At 49.0% G+C, this 21924-nt stretch overlaps 1 protein-coding gene across 2 annotated transcripts in view; it reads right to left on the reverse strand.

Annotated features, from left to right (window-relative positions):
- The window catches only part of SNX27 (sorting nexin 27), a 44084-nt gene extending 23250 nt beyond the window's left edge, over positions 1 to 20834 (reverse strand). The window contains exon 1 of one of the 2 annotated variants that reach the window (XM_083591224.1): positions 20349 to 20834. In XM_083591224.1, the coding sequence (XP_083447350.1) occupies positions 20349 to 20767 (419 nt within the window). In that variant the 5' untranslated portion in view covers positions 20768 to 20834. The remainder of the gene's footprint in view (positions 1 to 20348) is intronic. The other variant, XM_083591225.1, reaches the window with a different exon arrangement.
- Positions 20835 to 21924: the final 1090 nt, after the last annotated feature.

Genomic DNA, 21924 nt, shown 5'->3' on the forward strand with positions numbered 1-21924 from the left:
CAAGGCTTGCTAAGTGAACTGGCAGGGAGGGCAGAATCTCTCAACCCCCTTGAATAGGAGAGCGGCAGTATGGAGGACAGCAAAGCATCGTGGGAGGAATCATCTGCTTTACTGCTTATCTTCTTCCATCGCCTCCCCAGTTCACAACTAAGAATACTGGAGGGGACAGGAGCAGAAGATGTGGGCGGTAGGTGCCAGCATCTCAGGGGCCTTCCCTAGAACCCCCCCAGAGCCAGAAGTGTCCATGTACCACTGCTCCACGGGACGCGGGTGGCGCTGTGGGTTAAACCACGGAGCCTAGGACTGGCCGATCAGAAGGTCGGCGGTTCGAATCCCCGCGACAGGGTGAGCTTCTGTTTCTCGGTCCCTGCTCCTGCCCACCTAGCAGTTCGAAAGCACGTCAAGTGCAAGTAGATAAATAGGTACCGCTCCGGCGGGAAGGTAAACGGCGTTTCCGTGCACTGCTCTGGTTTTCCAGAAGCAGCTTAGTCATGCTGGCCACATGACCCGGAAGCTGTGCACCGGCTCCCTCGGCCAATAAAGCGAGATGAGCACCGCAACCCCAAAGTCGGCGACGACTGGACCTAATGGTCAGGGGTCCCTTTACCTTTACCACTGCCCCACATACCCCAGTGGCTACCTTGAGCTCTGCTGCTCTCTGGGTGGAACAGGCATGAAAGAGACCCCTGGGAATCCTGAAGATGCTACTGTTCTCTCGCCAACAGCTTGGAAGGAGAGCACTGATCTGTAGTTAAGAACTGGCACTGTGCCAGGCACTGTGCGGAAGATGGCACTGGCAGTCTCTGCCCCCAGAGGGCTCACAATCTCAAAGGCGGACAAGGTGGGGCGATGGGCTCAGTGGCAGAGCACCTGTTCCGCATGCAGAAGGTTCAATACCTGGCGGCTTCTCCAAGCTCGGCTGGGAGAGACCCTCTGCCCGAAACCCTGAGGAGCTGCTACCAGTCAGTGTAAACAACACTGAACAAGAGGGATCAAGTGTCTCGCTCAGCGTATGGCAGTTTCCTATGTTATCTGCTAGACGATGGGGATATATGGCTGTCCAGAAGAGGCTTTGCCTTCGGCCAGGGGGTGAGGGGTGAGGGCAGGAAGGAGGAGAGGATGTTCCAGTTTTTAAAGGGAGCCAGACGGCAGGAAGTGTTCAAGCAAAGCAAGTCGAAAAGGAGGCTGAAGGTGTTTTTGTGCTGCAGAAGGAATACTGAATCCTTGTGCCCTCTGTGTGTGTGTGTGTGTGTGTGTGTGTGTGTGTGTGTGTGTGAGAGAGAGAGAGAGAGAGAGAGAGAGAGAGAGAGAGAGAGAGAGATGAACAAAAGGGAGAGGGTGCTATTCGCTTTCCCTTCCAGTTGCAGACCCCTGTGCCTCAGGAGCCCCTCCACAATCTTCCCAGGGGGCTGCCACCGAAAAAGGGAGGCTGGAAAGCCCCTGTGCGCAAACAGAAGATCGTATGGAGACCTTTGGATCCCAGCCACAGGATATAAAACCACAAACGGAGCCAGCGCAAAGTAAGTCTGAATGGCTGGGGGAGAAGCAATGGGAAGGCGGGATATAGACACCAAACCATAAAATTCATCGTTAAAGGTCCTTCCTCCGAGGTCCTAAAACAAGAAAGTCAGAGGACAGGGGTTTTTTAATAAACATATAGGATTTGCACTGATTAATGTCTTTGCCAGCCTACAATGCTAAACCATGGTATCCACGTTTTCAGAAAGGACTTGCCAGGACTTCAAGACGGAAAGACAGAAGGTGGGAAGCTGATGTGAACGGAGTCCCCCAGAAGGCTCAATGGGTGGTGCCTTATACCAGGTCGTAGGAACAAAAGAAGAGGCTGCTGGATCAAGCCAATGGATCATCTAGTCTGGCATCATGTTCTCACAGTGGCCAAGCAGACGCCTACGGGAAAACAGCAAGCAGGGCCTGAGCACTAGAGCACACACCCCCTCACAGATTTTCCAGCAAGTGGAACACAGAGCTATCTACTCTGGCAGCCGATGTCTACGGTCTCAGGGAAAAGGACAGAACTACCTGGGATGCTAGTTCAGCCAGGGAATGTCTGCAGGGGAAAATCATGGTTTGGGGTAGGTTTGCGGGTATGGCAGAAGGAGATAGGATCTGCCCATGCAATGCCCACCTGGTGGAAACTCTAGTTCACATGGTCCTTATATGTAAAATGTATGATGATCTCTGCCAACAATTTCTAGACCATCTATGTATTCCGACATGGAAACCAGAGACAGAGGTTATACGCTTCTTATTACAGGGGAGAGACCAGGAGCTCACCAAGACAGTAGCTAAGTTCCGCTATTCGATTTTTTTGTCGCCAAAGTACGCTACAAGATCCTGCCCTTGCTGGAGACCCACAGAGATGAAATAGATTGTGCACCTTCTCTTCCCTTTGGCAAATGACTGTACTGTTGAAATGGCGATGAGATCGCACTGGCCTATTTATTCTGAATGTTTGTATGTGATCCCAATAAAGGTTTGATGATGATGATGAAAAATCATGGTCTGCAGCTCACCTACAGCAAACAGGTTTCATGTTTAAGACCGGGGCGGGGGCTTTTTAAGCCTTCTGGGCAATTTTCCAGGGTTTGCACACCATAAAAGTGGGCAGAGGATAGATATTTTACCTTGGTACAGTAAGCTAGTTTCTACACACACCCCTCTCTATCCCCCACCCAGGTGAGCAAGTCACACAGTGAGAGTTCAAGGGCATATTCAGGCCAGGCAAAGACACTCAAGGAGGGTGCAAAGCAGGGCCAGCAGGCAAGGGGAGGATTGTCACAAGGCCTGCAACCTGGCAGAACCTCCAGCTTCGTTTAATACATACAGGCACAAAATATCCACGCCAAATCCTGAACAAGGCAGAGTCCCACCTGTGAATCATAAAATCATAGCACTGTAGAGTTGGAAGGGATCCCGAGGGTCATCTAGTCCAACCCCCATCGGCCAAGAGTGGCTGGGGCAACCCAGTCAGATGGGCAGGGTATATGTAATAAATGTAGTACAGTAGTAAGGTAAAGGGACCCCTGACCATCAGGTCCAGTCGTGGACGACTCTGGGACTGCGGCGCTCATCTCGCTTTACTGGCCGAGGGAGCCGGCGTACAGCTTCCGGGTCATGTGGCCAGCATGACTAAGCCGCTTCTGGCGAACCAGAGCAGTGCACAGAAACGCCATTTACCTTCCCGCCGGAGTGGTACCTATTTATCTACTTGCACTTTGACGTGCTTTCGAATTGCTAGGTTGGCAGGAGCAGGGACCAAACAACGGGAGCTCACCCCATCGCGGGGATTCGAACCGCCGACCTTCTGATCGGCAAGCCCTAGGCTCTGTGGTTTAACCCACAGTGCCACCCACGTCCCTTAGTACAGTAGTAGTGGTAGGATTAATGCAGGAATCTTCACCTTTAAAGTCACAGCTGCAGGATGCAGTGGGGAGGAGGCTGTCAAATCTGGTCTTGACCACACAGGCCCGAGAAAACTGACCACAACAAGTGAGTCTGTTTTCAAAAGGCTCACGTCTGCTAGCACACTGGGCGCACACCCTGACCACAGTTCCCTCACAGACCTCCAAGGAGGAGCACTGGCTTTCTTTTCCCGCTACAGAACTAAATTTAGCTGTGTTTATTCGGTTGGCAAGATTGTTGGCTAAAGGCATCTAAAATAGTTTATTCAACAGTTTAAAGAGTGGTGCGTGTCCTGGCTCCCACGCCAGCAACATCCTGGCTAAATGGACATTATCTGCTGCTGAAATAAATAAATAAAAAAACAAGGTGTGAGCCAATCCCAGGCCTCATCCACCGCAAGGAAAACTGCCTGCCCATGAACTAGAGATCCAAATTTGTGTTTTACTTCAAGGGCCGTGCCAGGGCAAGTTCATTTCAAAAGAGTAAAATAGCTTACAATCTGAACAAATTGCCACTGAAATGACTTCGCTGTCGCTCATCCCCCAGGTTATGGCCACGTTAGGCTACTATGACACTCGGCAAGGGTTGCTCCTAAAGAGCACTTGGAAACCTAAAACCATTGCAGAATGTGAGTTCAGCGCATGGCTGGAGACCATGCTCCAGGTGAGACAGGGGAGGCTGTGTGGGAGACGGGTCTCTCACAGCGGCAGCACCAGGATGAAGCAATTCCCTTCTAAGGGAGGCTGGATTAGCCAGCAGTGGGGAACCTGGACTCAGGACGCCGTGGCCCTTCCGATGTTGCAGGATTCCAACTCCCACCCGTAGTCAGGTTTTTTAAAAATCGCTCTGCCTTGTTTTGCTGCCATTTATCTAAGCAGACAGCTTAACCTTTATGCTACAGTCTGAAGGTACATGGGGCTTTTGCAACCTGACTGAAGCAAAGCTGCTCTAGGCATGGTGGGTGACTGCAGGGGAGCCAATGGGTCCATCAGGGTCGTCAATGGGGCACTGCTGGGGATGCGGCCCGTCTGAAAACTCCCAGGTGCCTCTGCTAGGAAGCGAAGACAATATTGAGCTGGAAGTGCCAATGGTTTGGCTTGGTGTCAAACAGCTTCTGATGTTCCCTAGATGCAACCTGGACCCTGCTTTCTTCCCGTTTTTGCAGCTAAACACCTTGTTCCTGCGTTGACATGCACAGCTAAAACGTGGAGGCGAACATGAGCAAAGCCAATCTCTGCAGCAGCCAGCTGGGAGCAACAATCAAAGTCACACTTTGTAGAGTGAAGGAACTACACAGAGCTCCTTTGCTACGTCAGCTGCAGCCACAATGAGGGTCAGACCCAGGGGCAGGGAAGACACCCCCCCCCCCACAGGACAGCACTTAGGCTAGGCAGGGAGAGATGAACACAGGACCAGCTCCCTGGAGCTCACCTTGGCAGAATGAAAGAGTCATTGGGTGCATGCATGGCTATTTAAGAACACGGTACAACTGCACCTTCGACCCTGGGGATGAAGCTGCTGGTCCCTGGCCCCAATTCAGCTCCCGACCCTCCCATGGCATCTCCACACCAGAGGGGACCGAAAGGCTAGGACCTTTTGCAGTCAGGTCTCCATGGCAACCCAGCTGGGAACAACCAGCAGCGAAAGCCAAGAGCTGCAGATCTGCGAAACGGGGAAGCACAGAGGGAAGAGATCGCCCGCGGCCACTGGTGCTACCGCTGCCTTTTTTTTTTTTTTTTAGTGAATGAATTAATTGTTCGGATTTGTTGTGCTTGGGTTCTCTTCCTTCTTATGGAAGAAAGGGAAAACAAGCACCAGGGAGTTGCCACGCTCTGAATCTCGGGGACGTTTCCTGGTTCTGGCCCCTGGGACCTGAAATCTGTCCCTTCCCACAAGGAACCTCTTGTTGTCGCAGCAGACCTGCCCTGTCCCCAGGGAGGATTGTTTGGAGAAGGAGAGCGATTCCAAACTGAGGCCAGGCCAAGCAGATCTGTGGATTTCTTATTTATTTTTTTATCTACAGGCAGTGCGGGAGCTTGGACATCATCATCACTGTTATTATATTTATATATAACCCGCTTTTTCCCCTGACGGGACTCTAGGCAGCTTATGGATAAAAACAAGAACTGCTAAAACACAGAAATTTTCAATCGTTAAAATACAATTAAACACGGATAGAACTAAAACTATCTAAATATATGACATCTGTTTAAAACATACATGCTGTCAGAGGATGGGGGGCTCTATCTAGCCCTCTCCAGGCACAGGTGCACAAGATCAACTCTTGCAATCAGCGAGGAGGGTAAGGCGGGTGGACTGGACAGGCCTGGTATAAATAATGAGAATTTGGCAGCCTCTCTCTTCCTGCCGGCCCTTGCCCGGTTGCAGCACAGCAGAACATCCTGCTTGCTTGCTCTCCTGTTCAAAACATTAGCCACCGACTGACCGCCAAGACACTGGCTATCAGGCAGGCCCACAGTCGGACTGGGGGCTGCCGCTCGATTTGCTTTGGCCTATGGAGCCAAGGGCCCCTGGCTTCTCTTTTCTCTCTGCAAATTTCCCCACCTCTTGGTGAAAGGTGGCTGGCCTTTGGGCAGCCGAACATCCTTCGGGTCACTGGTTCATGACCCGCCCCGAGACTGAGCTGAGGAACGGAAACAGCGGGCGGGCTGTGCCACGATGTACAAAAAGGCTCCCTTCAATGGGCATAGCTTTCATCACTGCCAAGTTGTGCAGGTGGTACCTTTTTCCCCCGATCTGCATTTTAGGCAGAAAGTGTGTTTTATCAGTTTTCATTTCTGTGAGCAGCCTTGAGTCCTGGTTCTCGGGGGGGGGGGGGAGGTGGGATGTATAAAAATAAATAAATAAAAGGAGGAGGCGGAGGAATGGCAGAAGCAAAGCACTGACCTTGTTTCAGTAACTAATAGACAGCCAGCACAGATCTTTTGTCACTGGTATAAATTCTTTCAAGTGCACTGGTGTACTTCTCAAGGTTGTGGGAAGCAGGCGAGGCTGGTCTATGACACCAACGGGGCACTGCCGCACCAGCCTCCTCCAAGCCCACCGGCCTGTCTTCTCGCTTACACGGCTGGCATGTAAGTCTCCTCCTTAGCATCAATATTGTTGAATGCAGCAGGAGGATGGGGGACAAAACCCAACTCTCCCAGTGGGCACCAGCCACCACTGGTCGGGAAGGCAAATGAGCTAAGGACTGCAGCTATGCTCTGAAAAACTGGTTCCCTCCAGACATCTCCTCTTCCCCACACAGCCGCCCAATGCAGCGCCTTGCCTGGGGAAACTGAGGCACAGCAAAAATGTGCTCCCAAAGAAACTGCATGCCAGCCGGATCTCGCACAAGCACATTTGCTTTGGCTCCGGCAGATCCAGAATTCTCAGCACGGGGGAATTTCAATTTAACAAGCCTCCTAAAGACGTCTGGTGCTGGCGAGGCACCTTCCAGCGCAGGCCAAGCCCTGCCAGCTATTCCCTTTAGGGCAACAGCCTGGAAGCAATCCAAGTAATGGAGCAAGAGCCCCGCGAGGGATTTGCCCGCACTGCTTTCCTCTCGCGTGCTTTCGCGTAATTTGTTTTGTTTCAATTAGGAAGTCTGCAACAAAGGAACACAGTCTTTGCTCTTTTGGGAAGAGCTTCAGCCGCTAAACCACGCTGCAAACGTTATGGGGTCGTGCTGAAGGTGGTTTCGGAAATTAAATGAGAACAAAAGAACATAGTTGTGAAACTGTTTTAAGAGCGTTAAAAACATTAGTATGATGGTTTGTATTGAAATATTAATTTTAAACAGCCAGTGCTTTGAAGCACTTGAAAGCATCAACCACCAGAAACTATAGAGAGATGCTGCCAGGCATATCTTTATGGGCGGTGAGTTCTGCATTCTTGGGGCCACCACCGAGGAGGCCCTCTCAAGAGCCACTCCCACCCCTCAAATGTCTGAGGGCAACAGAACCACCAGGAGGGTCTTTTTCACTGATCATAACCCCCAGGCTAGTCTGTACGGAAGGAGGCACTCTTTCGTATACTTGTGGCTCAAATCGTTTAGGGCAGACTCTATTATGGCCATTTCACAGATGGGGTGTAGGAGGCCAGGAAAGAACACTTTGACTAACTAACCCTACCCAAGGCATTTCGTGCTTGGCCAGAACTCAGCATACCGCCCCCCCCCCATCCCAAAGAAGATACAGTAGAGCTAGAAGAGGTGCAGAAAGGGTAACAAAAATTATCAAAGGACAGAGCCGTTTCTCCACTGGAGAAAGGCTAACATTGGGGGCCTTTTCTTTATTTTTCTTATAAAAGCGTCTAACGGCTTGATAGGTAGGAAAGAGGTACGTATCATTATTAAACAGTATAAGGAAGCAGTCTTTCCCCCACTGAATACGAGAGCTGTGGATCACCCAAAGAAGCTGAATGGCAGTAAGTCCACAAAAGGAAGGGTACTTCTTAAAACCCGTTAATTAAGCTGCGAAATTTACCTAAGGCCACAAATTTAGACAGCAGAGCTAAAAAGGTGATGACCTTATAGAGCCTCTGGGTTTAGGGACAGTCTATCTCTGACTACCAGATGCAGGGAATTAACAATAAGGGAGGGCTACCACCCTTCATAGGGACACGGATGGTGCTGTGGTTTAAACCACTGAGCTACTTGGGCTTGCCGATCAGAAGGTCAGCAGTTCGAATCCCTGCAATGGGGTGAGCTCCCGATGTTCAGTCCCAGCTCCTGCCAACCTAGCAGTTCGAAAGCACGCCAGTGCAAGTAGATAAATAGGTACTGCTCCGGCGGGAAGGTAAATGGCGTTTCCGTGCGCTGCTCTGGTTCGCCAGAAGCGGCTTAGTCATGCTGGCCACATGACCCGGAAGCTGTACGCCGGCTCCCTCGGCCCATAAAGCGAGATGAGCGCCGCAACCCCAGAGTCGGTCACAACTGGACCTAATGGTCAGGGGTCCCTTTACCTTTTACCACCCTTCATACACTATTTGTGAGCTTCTCGGGCGGGGGGGGGGGGGAGAGAGTCCAACACTCCGCTTCCTGAGCAAGTACAGAAGCACCCACAAAACACCCTATCCTAACGCAGAATCCAGCAGCTGTTTTTTTTTTTTTTTAAGTGCTAAGACAACCCACAAGACAGAAATATTTTGGCCTTGCTCACTCTGCCGATCCCTTCACCGAGCCATTTTCTGGCACCCTCTCCCAAGCTCGAGCACTGTGAAAATATCCAAACATAGATGGGACACCGCCTTGCTTTCAGAGACCGATTCTATGCCTTCGCCAAGCTTTGCATTCCCCTCGGCTCATTGAGACCGTGGAGAAAGCAGGTAACTAAAGGCTGCCATCCTCAGCTGGCTTTACTTGCAAGTAACGCTCACTTCCTGTCCGGCTGAATGCATCAGGCAGATGTTGCAAAGCGTTCAGATGTTCAGGAGCGTCGCTGCCTCTGACCGTGGAGGCAGAGAATAGCCTCTGTGGCTAGCAGCCACTGACAGCCTTCTCCCTTGCGACTTTATCCAATCCTCTCCGCCCAATCCTAAAACCATGCCCAGGGAACCTTCAGAAGACATCTGAAGGCAGCCCTGTTTAGGGAAGCTTTTAATGTTTAACAGACCACTGTATTTTAATACTTTGTTGGAAGCCGCCCAGGGTGGCTGGGCAGACCTAGCCAGATGGACGGGGTATAAATAATAAATTAATTATTATTATTATTACAGTGGTACCTCGGGTTACATACGCTTCAGGTTAAAGACACTTCAGGTTACAGACTCCGCTAACCCAGAAATAGTGCTTCAGGTTAAGAACTTTGCTTCAGGATAAGAAATCGTGCTCTGGTGGTATGGCGGCAGCATGAGGCCCCATTAGCTAAAGTTGTGCTTCAAGTTAAGAACAGTTTCAGGTTAAGTACGGACCTCCGGAAAGAATTAAGTACTTAACCCGAGGTACCACTGTATTATTATTATTATTATTATTATTATTATTATTATCATCATTATTATCATTAATAATAATATGGGCCTGAGCAGCTGCACTATTCAACCTTCTCCTCCTCCTCCTCAAATCAGGGTGGTGTGGCCTTAAAGATGCAATCACTGTCACAAATCCTACAAAGGACAGTGAGGGACCTCTGCTGGGGCGGGGATCCAGGTTTCCCAGATCTTGGGCACTGGTGGTGGTGGAGGAAAAGGAAAGCGTCGTCTTGCCTCAAGTAGCTTTGCCCACGCAATAACATTTTCAAGGTGCCTGACACCCTCCTATTAAGTAACCTATCCACTCTGCAAGGAGGTGATGCCCAGAACGCAGGAATGGTTTACGATCCTCCCTCAAGGGCTTTCGGCTGATAACGGAACAGTAAAAAAAGAAAGAGAAACCAAGAAGGGGAAGGAGGAGAGCGGCCAGGATTTATGAGCCAAGTCACATTTACTGGCACGGGTGTGGGAGCAGGGGAGCCGCCGCTGCCAATGCCACTCCGGTAATGGCAGAGCCACCGAGCAGGACTGCAAGGGAATATCGTCATTCTATCTAGTGGGGGACCTAACTAGATCCCTCCACAGTGCATAGAAGGGCAAGTTCTGTTATCAGAAGCGACTCGGAAAGAACAGAGACCCTCCACTTTGTATGCTCCCGGCAGCAGCTCCGGCAAAATTAAAAACCAGCCTTTAAAGGACGGGTCTCTTTGTACTGCATGATAAAGAGTTTAGCTTTTGTTCTGTTGCACAGGCAAGCGGGTGACCTCATGATTCGCTGTGCGCATCAAGGACGGGATGGGAGGCAAAGGGGCTTTCAAGCAGGAGGGTTCAATATTCTGGCTGCCAGGGCAGTTCAATCATCTCTGGAGGGGGGGCCAGGAAGGCTCCTTGTCTGGAAGCTTATGGGTGTGGGAAGCTGTCTTATCAGGCAGGCCACTGGTCCCCTAGCCCTGTGTTCCCCAACCTGGTGCCCTCCAGATGTTTTGGACTCCCAACAGCCCCCAGTCAGCTACTGGGGAAGGCTGGCCTGGCATGTGTAATCTACTCCAATGTCCAAGGGGAAAGGCTTTCACCAACCTGGAGATGTGAGGGGACTTCCTGCATGCAGAATGTGAACTCTGGAGACTTTGCTCTGCCTTTGTCTCCGCCCCACTGTTACTGGACTACAAGATCAATTGGCCCTACCTGTCCTGGCCTCCTTCCCTTTCTTGTCTCCTTTGCTCCCTTTACAAAGTGACTCAAAACTTTTGTTTTTCCTTCTTGGTGTTCTGAGGCAATTCCTTTTCCTCCCCACGGGTTAATTATTGCAAAGGTTCTACTTTAAAAGAAACACTCTGACCTCTCCAGTGCAAAGGTCCCCCCCCTCCAAATCCCCTCTTCTCTCTAAATTTTATTTTTTTTAGACTGCAAATGGGCAAAGAGGTGGCACGCAGGTATGATCCCCGGCATCTCTGTGTAGGGTGGGGGCGGGATCTCTCTGAAACACTCGAGAGCTGCTGCCAGTCAGTGTAGACAAGTCTAAGCTAGATGGACTAAGGGTCTGGCTTGGGTTAAATCAACACTTTCTCTCTGCTGTATGCAGGGACCAGTATGTCTTCTTCCTGTCCAATGCCCAGAATACTTTAGGCACTTTTGCAAGTTATAAATTTTGGGGATGAGGATTACGATGCCAGCTAACAATTATTCACCACTTTGCCTAACTGTAGGGACGCTGTGGGTTAAACCACAGAGCCTAGGACTTGCCGATCAGAAGGTCGGCGGTTCGAATCCCCGCCACGGGGTGAGCTCCCGTTGCTCAGTCCCTGCTCCTGCCAACCTAGCAGTTCAAAAGCACGTCAAAGTGCAAGTAGATAAATAGGTACCGCTCCGGCGGGAAGGTAAACGGCGTTTCCGTGCGCTGCTCTGGTTCGCCAGAAGCGGCTTAGTCATGCTGGCCACATGACCCGGAAGCTGTACGCCGGCTCCCTCGGCCAGTAAAGCGAGATGAGTGCCACAACCCCAGAGCCGGCCACGACTGGACCTAATGGTCAGCGGTCCCTTTACCTTTACCTTGCCTAACTGCATCCCTATGTGTCGCCACCCTACCAGGGGAAACGACTTGTTTCCTCCTGGCCCACTGCAAAGCACCATCCCACCTTCAGCTTAGAAGACACAGAAGAGCAGCAGACTATTTAGCAGCTGGAAACAAGACTTCTGGGAAAGCAAACTCCTCAGTCTGGTTTCTTAGAAGTGGGGCACATGGCTCTTGGGAATGAGGCACAGAACCTAGCAGAACAGTCACAATAACCAGAATGAAACTGGGGCAAAGGAACGCAATAAAAGTGTCCTCAGTAGATTTTATGTCACGTAGAGTGAACTTTTGTTAACTTCTGCAACTCAGAAATTAATAGCACAATGACCCTTGTCGACGTGGCAAAACGCCATCAGTGGTGCTGAAATTATAACGCTTGTTGTAAAAAAAGAAATCATTCCTACGCTTATGGATATTGATTGAGAATCATGATTCCAGGGTTTTTCCTCTAAAGCAAATAACTTTTTCCCAGCCTCAGGGTCGCATTACCTCATAAGCAACCTATTGTATTATTCATTCATTCATTTCTCACCTTTTCCCCCAGACAGGGAATCAAGGTGACTCTAACCTTTGTGCAGCACGGTGCATTCCAGCCATGGAAAAGCAGAAGTTCCCACACACTTCTGTCTTTCATCCAGGCAAGCTTTTGAAGGACGCATTCCAGCTAGGCAAAAGCACTTGAGGAAGGTGCTAAGTCAAGGAGATTCATGACCTGGAGGAAGTCCAGAGGACCAGACAGAGAGGCATTGAGGGCCACATTTGGAATGGGGGCCGAAGATTTTCCACCTCTGATCTAAAATATATAGGTCTTGATCAATGAACAGTCCCTCTTCAATGAATACTAGTCAACATGAAAGTCTGTCATTGTTTTCTCCAAGAAACACCTGTTGGTCTGTACATCGGTTGCCTAATCCTGACATATCCCAAGCTGCTAAACAAAAACTATCTTGTTCTCAAGTGCATCCTAAATATCCAGTACTTTCCACCAGACACTACTAAAAAGAACAACTCATTCTCTAAACTATTTGTTGAAAGCCACTGGATTAGATGACATTTGTTGCTGCAAATTTCCCAGGCCAGGAAATTTAAAACTTTGATTTTTAAAAATGTGTATATCAAGAAATGCATTGGTAGACAAGGCCAAAGATCTCTCTTAGCCGTGCCTACTTGCTTGCAGATGTGGCCAGCCAGATATCTTTAGCAAGCCTGTAAACAGGGCACACAAGCATCTGACTTCCCCAACTGGGTAGGAATTTGTGAGGCAGAGACAGGAACAATCTTTAAAACTCTTGTGTTTATTTAAGTTTCCTGGACTCTGACTCCTAGGGTTAGTCAAGCGCAGTGTGGACCCACTGAGATTAAAGGACATGGCTAATTTGGGGCCCCTGATATCCGTAGAGGATAACTAGCTGGATACAACGCATAATTTGGTCCAAGACAGTTTGGCACCTGAGGCAAACCACAAAGGGGCATCTCGTTCTATCCTGTCCCCCGCCTGCCGAGGAAGAAGAGGTCGGTGAAGATCTGTACAAGGAACAAGCGGGGAATCAAGATCTACCATACATCGAGAACAAGGGAGGAGAGGGTCCTGAATCACGCCGAGCAGAGCCCCGGAGACTCCAGAGGGCAGCCCTTGCCATTTCCTCCCTAGGGGTGGGAGGAGACCAGCAGCAGTGCCTGTTTGCCAAGCGGCCACTGTGGAGGGGGCACTGGGAGGGCTGCCAAGGAAGCAGCAGATCCAGCCTCTAAGGAGCATGCACCAGCCACCTCTGCTGCAACAGCTGCAAGAGATGCATTCCCTGGAGGCCAGATGGACCCTGCTGCCTGAGGCGGTCATCCCATCTTGCCTCATGGGTGGGTTGGCCCTGCACACAGAGCCCTACATCACTTCCTGTCATGAAATAAGGGCCTGACTCGCTCCCACACCCAATCTTAAAGAATAGGGCCAGATCATGACCATAATACCTGAAGGATTTGGACCTAAATAGTATTCAAAATGATGGGAGGTGGGCAGGAAAGGCTGGAGGCCCTTTGTGAAATCCATAGGGTTTGTCTCCAACTAAGTTCTAGAGGAGATCCACTGTAATTCATGGGCCCAAGACCATCATTTTCATTGGGTCTACCACCAGTAGGACTAGCACTGGGTACAGCTCACAAGCGTCATCCTCCAAAGTCAAGATCATGCCCCATTACCCACAGCCCTCTAAACATGGCATGCAAGGTGTGAGAGGGGGAGCCATTCTCCCTCTGACCACCCCTACCTCAGTGATTTGAAGAAGAAGAATAAATTTTATTTATACCCCACCCTCCCTGGCCAGAGCCGGGCTCAGGGCGGATAACACCAATAAAATTTCACTAAAAACATAATAAGAAAAAAGAAAAAGAACAATTTAAAATACAACTTAAAATGCAATGTAAAATGCAGCCTCATTTTAAAAGTCAAAACCATAAAGGGGAGGGAAACATAAGGGTCAGACTGAGTCCAAACCAAAGGCGAGGCGGAACAGCTCTGTCTTGCAGGCCCTGTGGAAAGATGTCAAGTCCCGCAGGGCCCTAATCTCTTGTGACAGAGAATTCCACCAAGTTGGGGCCATTACTGAAAAGGCCCTGGCCCTAGTTAAGACCAACCTAAGCACCTTATGACTTGGGACCTCCAAAATGTTGTCATTTGTGGACCTCAAGGTCCTCCGTGGGGCATACCAGGAGAGGCGAAATTACATCCAGTGTTAAAGTATGCCAGCTTCAACTCTGTGCTGTTTCACTTGTATAAGAAGAAATCAGGGCTACATTTCCTGGGAAGGCTTTAGATATTTTAAGTACAACTTTAAAATACACAAAAAGGCTCATATTCACCTTTCAGTACCAGTAAACAGAGTCTTATCTTTCCCAGGGCTAGCTTAAATGATCATTGTTAAAAGCATTTATATGGCATGATTCAGTTTAGACTCAGAGGCTGCATTCCTCTGAATAGCACTTTGCTGGGAATCACCGGTGGGCAGTGTGCTGTTGGACTCAGGTCCTACTTGCAGGCCTTCCAAAGGCATCTGGTTGGCCACTGTGAGAACAGAATGTCAGACTAGATGGGCCACTGCCCTGACCCAGCAACACTGTTAAGGTAGGGAACCAGTAGCATGTTCCTATTACAGACCGAGGAGAGGGATTGGGCAAAATTAAGGGCAGGGTTGACTTGCAACATGAAATAGGACTCACAGAATTTCTCCATGGGGATGGGAAGAGATTGCACATGCCTAGAAAATGGAGGAGCTGCAGCCAAGTCACACCCCTTGCTGAGCTTATTCACAAGAACCTAAAGAGTATCGAACAGGTGGTGCCCTGCAAAAGACCAACCTCTCATTGTGCCAAGGGGTTCACAGTCTTTAATGCTACACGGATTAATGCCACACAGAATAAACCACAGAACAAGCAAAATGTTTCGAAGCCATACATGCTCGGTTGCATGTGCAAATATTCAGACAGACAGCAACAAAGTCCTTCTGAGGTGTTCCTCAGAGAAGGATGACAATTTAAAAAAAAGTTTTCTACGCGGAAAGATTCAGTAATGTCTGTAAACCACCAGTATGACCAAAATAGGGAGTATATTCGACACTTCCAACGCATAAGAAAGAGTCCTGTTTTGATCCCCATGGTGAGTTTAATAAGACCCAATTTGTGCGTCCACGGAAGTTTAAACGCCAAATGTGTTTGGTCAGGTGCAGAATCCCGGAAGATATGAAAGGTCCAATATCATTTTTCATTTCCCCACAACCCCAGCCCTGAAGCTGCTAGATTGCTGTTCTAGGCCACGTTAGTGGCAACCTTGCATTGACCTAATTCCTCATTTTACAGCACAAACCACCTCTTCTCCTTCTTAAATGGAAGTGACCCTATTCCACGCAGGCACTGGAACCTTATGCCACTGCCAAGCACCGGAACAAATCGTCCGCCAAGCCAGCAGCATGCAAAACGAAAATCCCCACCCAGGGTTGACTAAGAAAGTTGTCCATGCTGGGTTTAATTCATGCAATGGAAAAACCAGTGACTTTTTCTCCAGCTCATGGGAACATTGCCCAACTAACAAGACTAAAATGAGGACACATTTTTTCCCCTTCTGCTGACATCTCCCAAACTCACTCAGCACAGAAAACTCAAAGCACCCACTAGTAGGGAGGGTAACTGGTCTTGCAGAGAAGCTGGCCCTGTAGGCAATTTTTTTAGCCATCCCATGGACCAAAACATTTTAATTCACGGAGCCAGTAAGGGAATCCAAACTCAGCACGTCCAACGCAACCTTCCAACTGCTACAAAACTCTTCATTTTCTCCTAGTAAATAGACACTCTTTGTCGGTGTTCAACAAAAAACGTTTAAATGAAACAGACGTCCTTAGGAACTGGTTTGCTCTGAACAGGGGAAGAAACAGAAAAAGACCAGCTGACTTGTACACCAGTCCTAACAAGACACTGATCAGAGAGCAACAGAAGTGCTTCAATCTTGTTTCTAATTATTGTACCCACACCCAATAAATCCGCTCCCAAGTGCTGCAAGAGGTGCTACTCCTACTCATGAACAGACTCTCATTGAAATCCACACAACTAACGTAAGTCCACTAATTTCAACTTGTCTTCTCTAAGTAGAACTCGGTTGGCTGCAACACAAAAAAAACACCAGGTTGGGAGAACTGTCTCCAATCCAAAGAATACTGAGAAACATTTTCTGCTACTTTTGTCAGGGAATATCAGGCTTTATTAAGCAGGACCATTTCAATGCAACAGTTTCATGGATAACCTGCTAGGAGATAAAGACACTTCCTGGACACAAGTCCTCCTCTCTATTCCATCTTCATGGAGATGATGTTTGAGGGGAGAGCTTGGGAAGGAATAGACTGAACTAGGAGCTTTTTAATGTAGGGTTGCCGTATGTCTGGTATTCAGCCCCCTTAAGCAGTGTCCGGGCGGAAATCGCTGAAATGTCTGGGAAAATCCGAACGTATGGCAGCCCACGTCGGTAGAGTAGATTGGTTATTTTCATTTTTAAAAAAGCAACCCTACTTAATGAAAATAGCTACCAATACTAGTATATTCAAGAAGGCAGAGATTGCCCATGATACTTAGGGGGGGGCATTGCCTCAAAGAGAAGACATGGCCCCCAAAAATCTTGTACCCCCCCCAACTTTTATCTTATTAACGTGAAATTCTGAAGGCAGCTTACGCTTCATAAAGTCCCAGTAGCAACAAAACCATCTTCTAGGAGAGAAGGAGGGGAATCAGCCACAGCAGAACAAAAAAAATGTTACGTTCAGCGGAAACTAAAGTCAGTTACACAGGGTGGTTAAAAAATAAATAAATCAAAATCAAGCTTCTCCAACTTATAACTGGGGGGAAATAATAAGGGACTCCCAGTTTTCATCTGTATTTGATACCCCCTCAATCATCCCTTTGGGGAAGGAAGGCCACACACAGGCATATATTCCAACCCTGCCTGCTGACTGTCAAATCTTTTTACCTGTCTAACAGAGAAAAGAGAGGAGCTTATGAGAACAGGCGAGTGAGTAAGGTGTCTCCAAGTGGAGGATCCCACATAGGGTATGGTCTGAAGGCACAGGGGGCTACCACTAACCAGGCCTGGGTTGGAGCAGTGTATTAAGAGAAGACTCCCTGGGAACCCCACGTACCCCATTGCCTTGGGTTCCATGATGGAAGAAAGGTGGGATTAAAAAAACCAACTCCCTACATTTTATAACATTACACTCACTTTTTTTCATTAACATACAGGGAAAGAGGAATCTGGAAATGACTAAAAGCCTGAAGCTAAAACAAAGCCTTGAATAGGCCATGAAAAACAATTAAGAAAAATAATAATACAGTATCTTAATAATATCCATCCCCTACAGCTGTAGCCAGTCTTGAGCCAACCATTCTAAAGAGTAGCATTATCTCTGATGCAATGTATCACATTATTAACTGTTGGTGGAGGAATGGGGAGGGGGGGCTCCCCATATCTCTCCTTGCGGTTATAGGGAAATCCTAGATATACGAGGGAGAGTGCTGTACGCTGTCCCCTGGGGAGGTAATAAATCAACTTTAGAATTTTGCTGTATGAATCGTGGGTGGTTTATACCAAAGCGAAATGCACCTGTAGAAGAAAGTTTAAAGCAGCAATGATGTAATCTGAAAAACCCTTACACATTTCCTTTAACAGAGAGAATATTGCTACATAAACCATAAGTAGAGAACTCTTTCCCCACAACCTAAACATTCCTTTGCTCAGCCTGATATAATCTGAGAATACTCTATCAAACTTTTTCCATTTCTAAAGAGGGAATAATGCAATAAAACTTCTGAGCGGGTGTCCTTTCCCCCAAGTACCCCCTCAACTATAGTGAAAACCTTGAACAGGCCAGTTTGCAAGTAGCAGGACAATATGGTATCCTCCAATATGTGAGGAACATTTCTATATAATTGTAGATGGGTTGCCCCCCAGGAGGATGGGGAGCTGCACATATCCCCTCAGCTTTAATGGAAATCTTGAATATAAAGAAGGAGTATGAGCTATATGGTGTACTGCAAGAATGTAATTTTTTTAGAACAGAAAGAGAGAATAATTTGAAATGGGTTATAAAAATAGTGTGCATATGATGTGGTTGGAACAGTCCACTGCCTGCCCAACAAATCTCAGCTCTAGTGAAAAAACAAATGTAGTATGATCTATTATTTACTCTGAAACTAGGTATGTTTCCCAGAGGGTTAGCTGTGCTGGATTCCTATAGAATAAGTTAAAAAAAATAAAATAGTATTGTGGAATTTGAAAGCTGGCTTCTTGGGACATATAAGCTTTGCTAGGCTTCGGTCCACTTCATCAGATGCCCCTAACGAAGCCCATTAACAGATAGGTAGCCGTGTTGGTCTGCCATAGTCAAAACAAAAAAAAATTTTTCTGGCCAGTAGCACCTTAAAGACCAACTAAGTTAGTTCTTGGTATGAGCTTTCGTGTGCATGCACACTTCTTCAGATATTCTTCAGGTATCTGAAGAAGTGTGCATGCACACGAAAGCTCATACCAAGAACTAACTTAGTTGGTCTTTAAGGTGCTACTGGCCAGAAAAAATTTTTTTTGTTTTGAAGCCCATTAAGACTTATTAAGACTTAATAAATTTATTGGCCGTCAATATTTCACAAGACTCTTTCTGCATGTCTATATATGGGTCGTATCTGGCTAAGTCATCCTCAGTGCAAACCTACTGACATCAATGCACTTGGGTCATTTGAGTCCATATGATTCCAATGGGCCTACTCTGCGTATAACTTAGCAAAATGCAACTGTGTGTGAGGGGGGGCCATAGTGCACACACCCCTAACATACATATATATATATAAAGTAAAATGTATTATATATATATGCTCTGGGAGTACATGCACACAGATACATATATAGATATATGAAGAACATGACTACATAACTATAAGCCACTTGGAGATTTTATTACAACCAAGTAGTATATAAATTTGGTGAAATCAACAAACAATAAATAATGGTGGCAGGTTACAAACACTAAATGCATCCCCTCACCTGTGGTGCAAATCTTGAATGGGGCCGTGATACTAAGAAGCAGCATCTTCAGCATCAAAACACAGCTGAATACATAGACATAAACTCAGGAGAAACATATACTCCCTCTACACGTGTGCTTGTGCAGATGCTGCGAAAGGACAGTGCTAGTGATAAGGCAGAGTCTTATCAACACAACTGAACCTATGCATAAACTCAGGAGCCACAGACCCACAGGGAAAAAACAGGGAAGAGATCTAAAATTGGAATTTGCAGGTAGCTGGGGTTAGACCCCTAAGCAGAGGCATCAGCTGTGGCATTTGATGAGTTTGAAGAAAAGAAGTGAATTATATGCATGCATGGGTGTATATACATATGCATACTGTGTATCTATCTATCTATCTATCTATCCATACACACATATGCAAATAAAATTCCGGGGTATACAACCTCACGCTGCACACGTGTGTGCAGAAAGGGGGGAGAGGATGCTCTGAATTATATGCATGCATGGGTGTATATACAGATGCATACATATATACACACACACACACACGCATGCACGCAAATAAAACTCCGAGGTGTCTAGCCTCGCGCTGCACACGTGTTGGTGTGTACGTGTGGAGAAAGGGGGGGAGAGGATGCTCTGAATTATATGCATGCATGGGTGTATATACAGATGCATACATATATATATATACACACACACACGCATGCACGCAAATAAAACTCCGAGGTGTCTAGCCTCACGCTGCACACGTGTTGGTGTGTACGTGTGGAGAAAGGGGGGGAGAGGATGCTCTGAATTATATGCATGCATGGGTGTATATACAGATGCATACATATATACACACACACACACACGCATGCACGCAAATAAAACTCCGAGGTGTCTAGCCTCGCGCTGCACACGTGTTGGTGTGTACGTGTGGAGAAAGGGGGGGAGAGGATGCTCTGAATTATATGCATGCATGGGTGTATATACAGATGCATACATATATATACACACACACACACACACACACACACACGCATGCACGCAAATAAAACTCGGAGGTGTCTAGCCTCACACTGCACACGTGTTGGTGTGTACGTGTGGAGAAAGGGGGGAGAGGATGCTCTGAATTATATGCATGCATGGGTGTATATACAGATGCATACACGCACGGAAATAAAACTCCGGGGTGTACAGCCTCACGCTGCACACGTGTTGGTGTGTACACACGCACATGCGTGCGGAGAAAGGGGGGAGCTGCAGGTGCGTGTGTGTTTTTGGGGGGGTGGAAGAGGGACCCTCCCTCCCCTCCCCTCCGCTCCCCGGCCCCGCCCCCCCGTACTCACACCTCGAGGATGCGGTCCCCTTTGCGCACCCCGGCGCGCTCGGCCGCCCCCCCGCCCAGGACGGCGCTGACGTGCTGCAGCGGCGCGTAGAGCTCCCCGTTGATGCTGCGCAGCTGCCCGCCCTCGCTCACTTGCCCGCGCACGTTGAACCCGTAGCCGGATTCCGACTTGACGATGCGGACCACGCGAGGCCCCGCCGGGGGGGCGGGAGGCGGCGGCGGCGGCTGAGGGGGAGCCGTGGGGGTGGTGGCGGTGGCGACGGAGGAGGAGGAGGGAGCCGGCGCCGCTGCTGCTGCCGACGAAGACGAAGACGACAAGGAGCCCGAGCCGCCGCCTCCGCCGCCTCCCCCGGAGCTGCCGCCCCTCAGCGGGCCCGGCAGGACGGAGCGCGGCAGCCCCTCGCTCCCCTCGTCCGCCATCTTGGCGCGAGCAAGACGCCGCCGCGGCTCTTGGGCCCCCCGCCCCCCCCCTCGGAGAGCGCGAGCGCTGTCACGCGACCGGCCACGCCCCCTTCGCCCTCTCCGCCGCCGTCTGCCTCCGCCTCCTTTCCGGCTCGCCGGCTTCCGTAGGCGCCGCCGCCGCCGCACGCACGAGGACGCATGCGCACAAGCGGGCGAGCCGATTGCACGCACATAGTAGACCCGAACTTGGGTCGCCAGCTGCTGTAGGACTACAGTTCCCGTCATCCCTCACCACTTGTCCCGGTAGCTAGGGGTGATGGGAGTTGTAGTCCCGCCCAAAAAAAAACCCGGTGGAGACCCAAGTTTGGGAAACTCTGGTCTAGTTAGCTTCAGGTTACATACACTTCAGATTACAGACGCTTCAGGTTACAGACTCCGCTAACCCAGAAATGGTGCTTCAGGTTAAGAACTTTGCTTCAGGATGAGAACAGAAATCGTGCTCTGGCGGTGCGGCGGCAGCGGGAGGCCCCATTAGCTAAAGTGGTGCTTCAGGTTAAGAACAGTTTCAGGTTAAGAACGGACCTCCAGAACGAATTAAGTTCTCTAACCTGAGGTGCCACTGTAGTAGCCTGCATCTTAAAAAGCAGAGACATCACCTTGCCAACAAAGGTCCATATAGTAAAAGCTCTGGTTTTCCCAGTAGTGATGTATGGAAGTGAGAGCTGGACCATAAAGAAGGCTGATCGCAGAAGAATGGGTGCTTTTGAATTCTGGTGCTGGAGGAGACTCTTGAGAGTCCCATGGACTGCAAAAAGATCAAACCTCTCCATTCTGAAGGAAATCAGCCCTGAGTGCTCACTGGAAGGACAGATCCTGAAGCTGAGGCTCCAAGACTTTGTCCACCTCATGAGAAGAGAAGACTCCCTGGAAAAGACCCTGATGTTGGGAAAGATGGTGGGCACAAGGAGAAGGGGACGACAGAGGACGAGATGGTTGGACAGTGTTCTCGAAGCTACCAGCTTGAGTTTGACCAAACTGCGGGAGGCAGTGGAAGACAGAAGTGCCTGGCGTGCTCTGGTCCAAGGGGTCATGAAGAGGCGGACACAACTAAACAACAACAGTAGCCTGTGTGGTTCCCTCGGCCGAGCCAAGGGAAAAGACGAGGAGGGCGGGGA

Source organism: Podarcis filfolensis, assembly GCF_964270895.1.
Source record: "Podarcis filfolensis genome assembly, chromosome: 16".
In the NCBI taxonomy this organism is placed as follows: Eukaryota; Metazoa; Chordata; class Lepidosauria; order Squamata; family Lacertidae; genus Podarcis; species Podarcis filfolensis.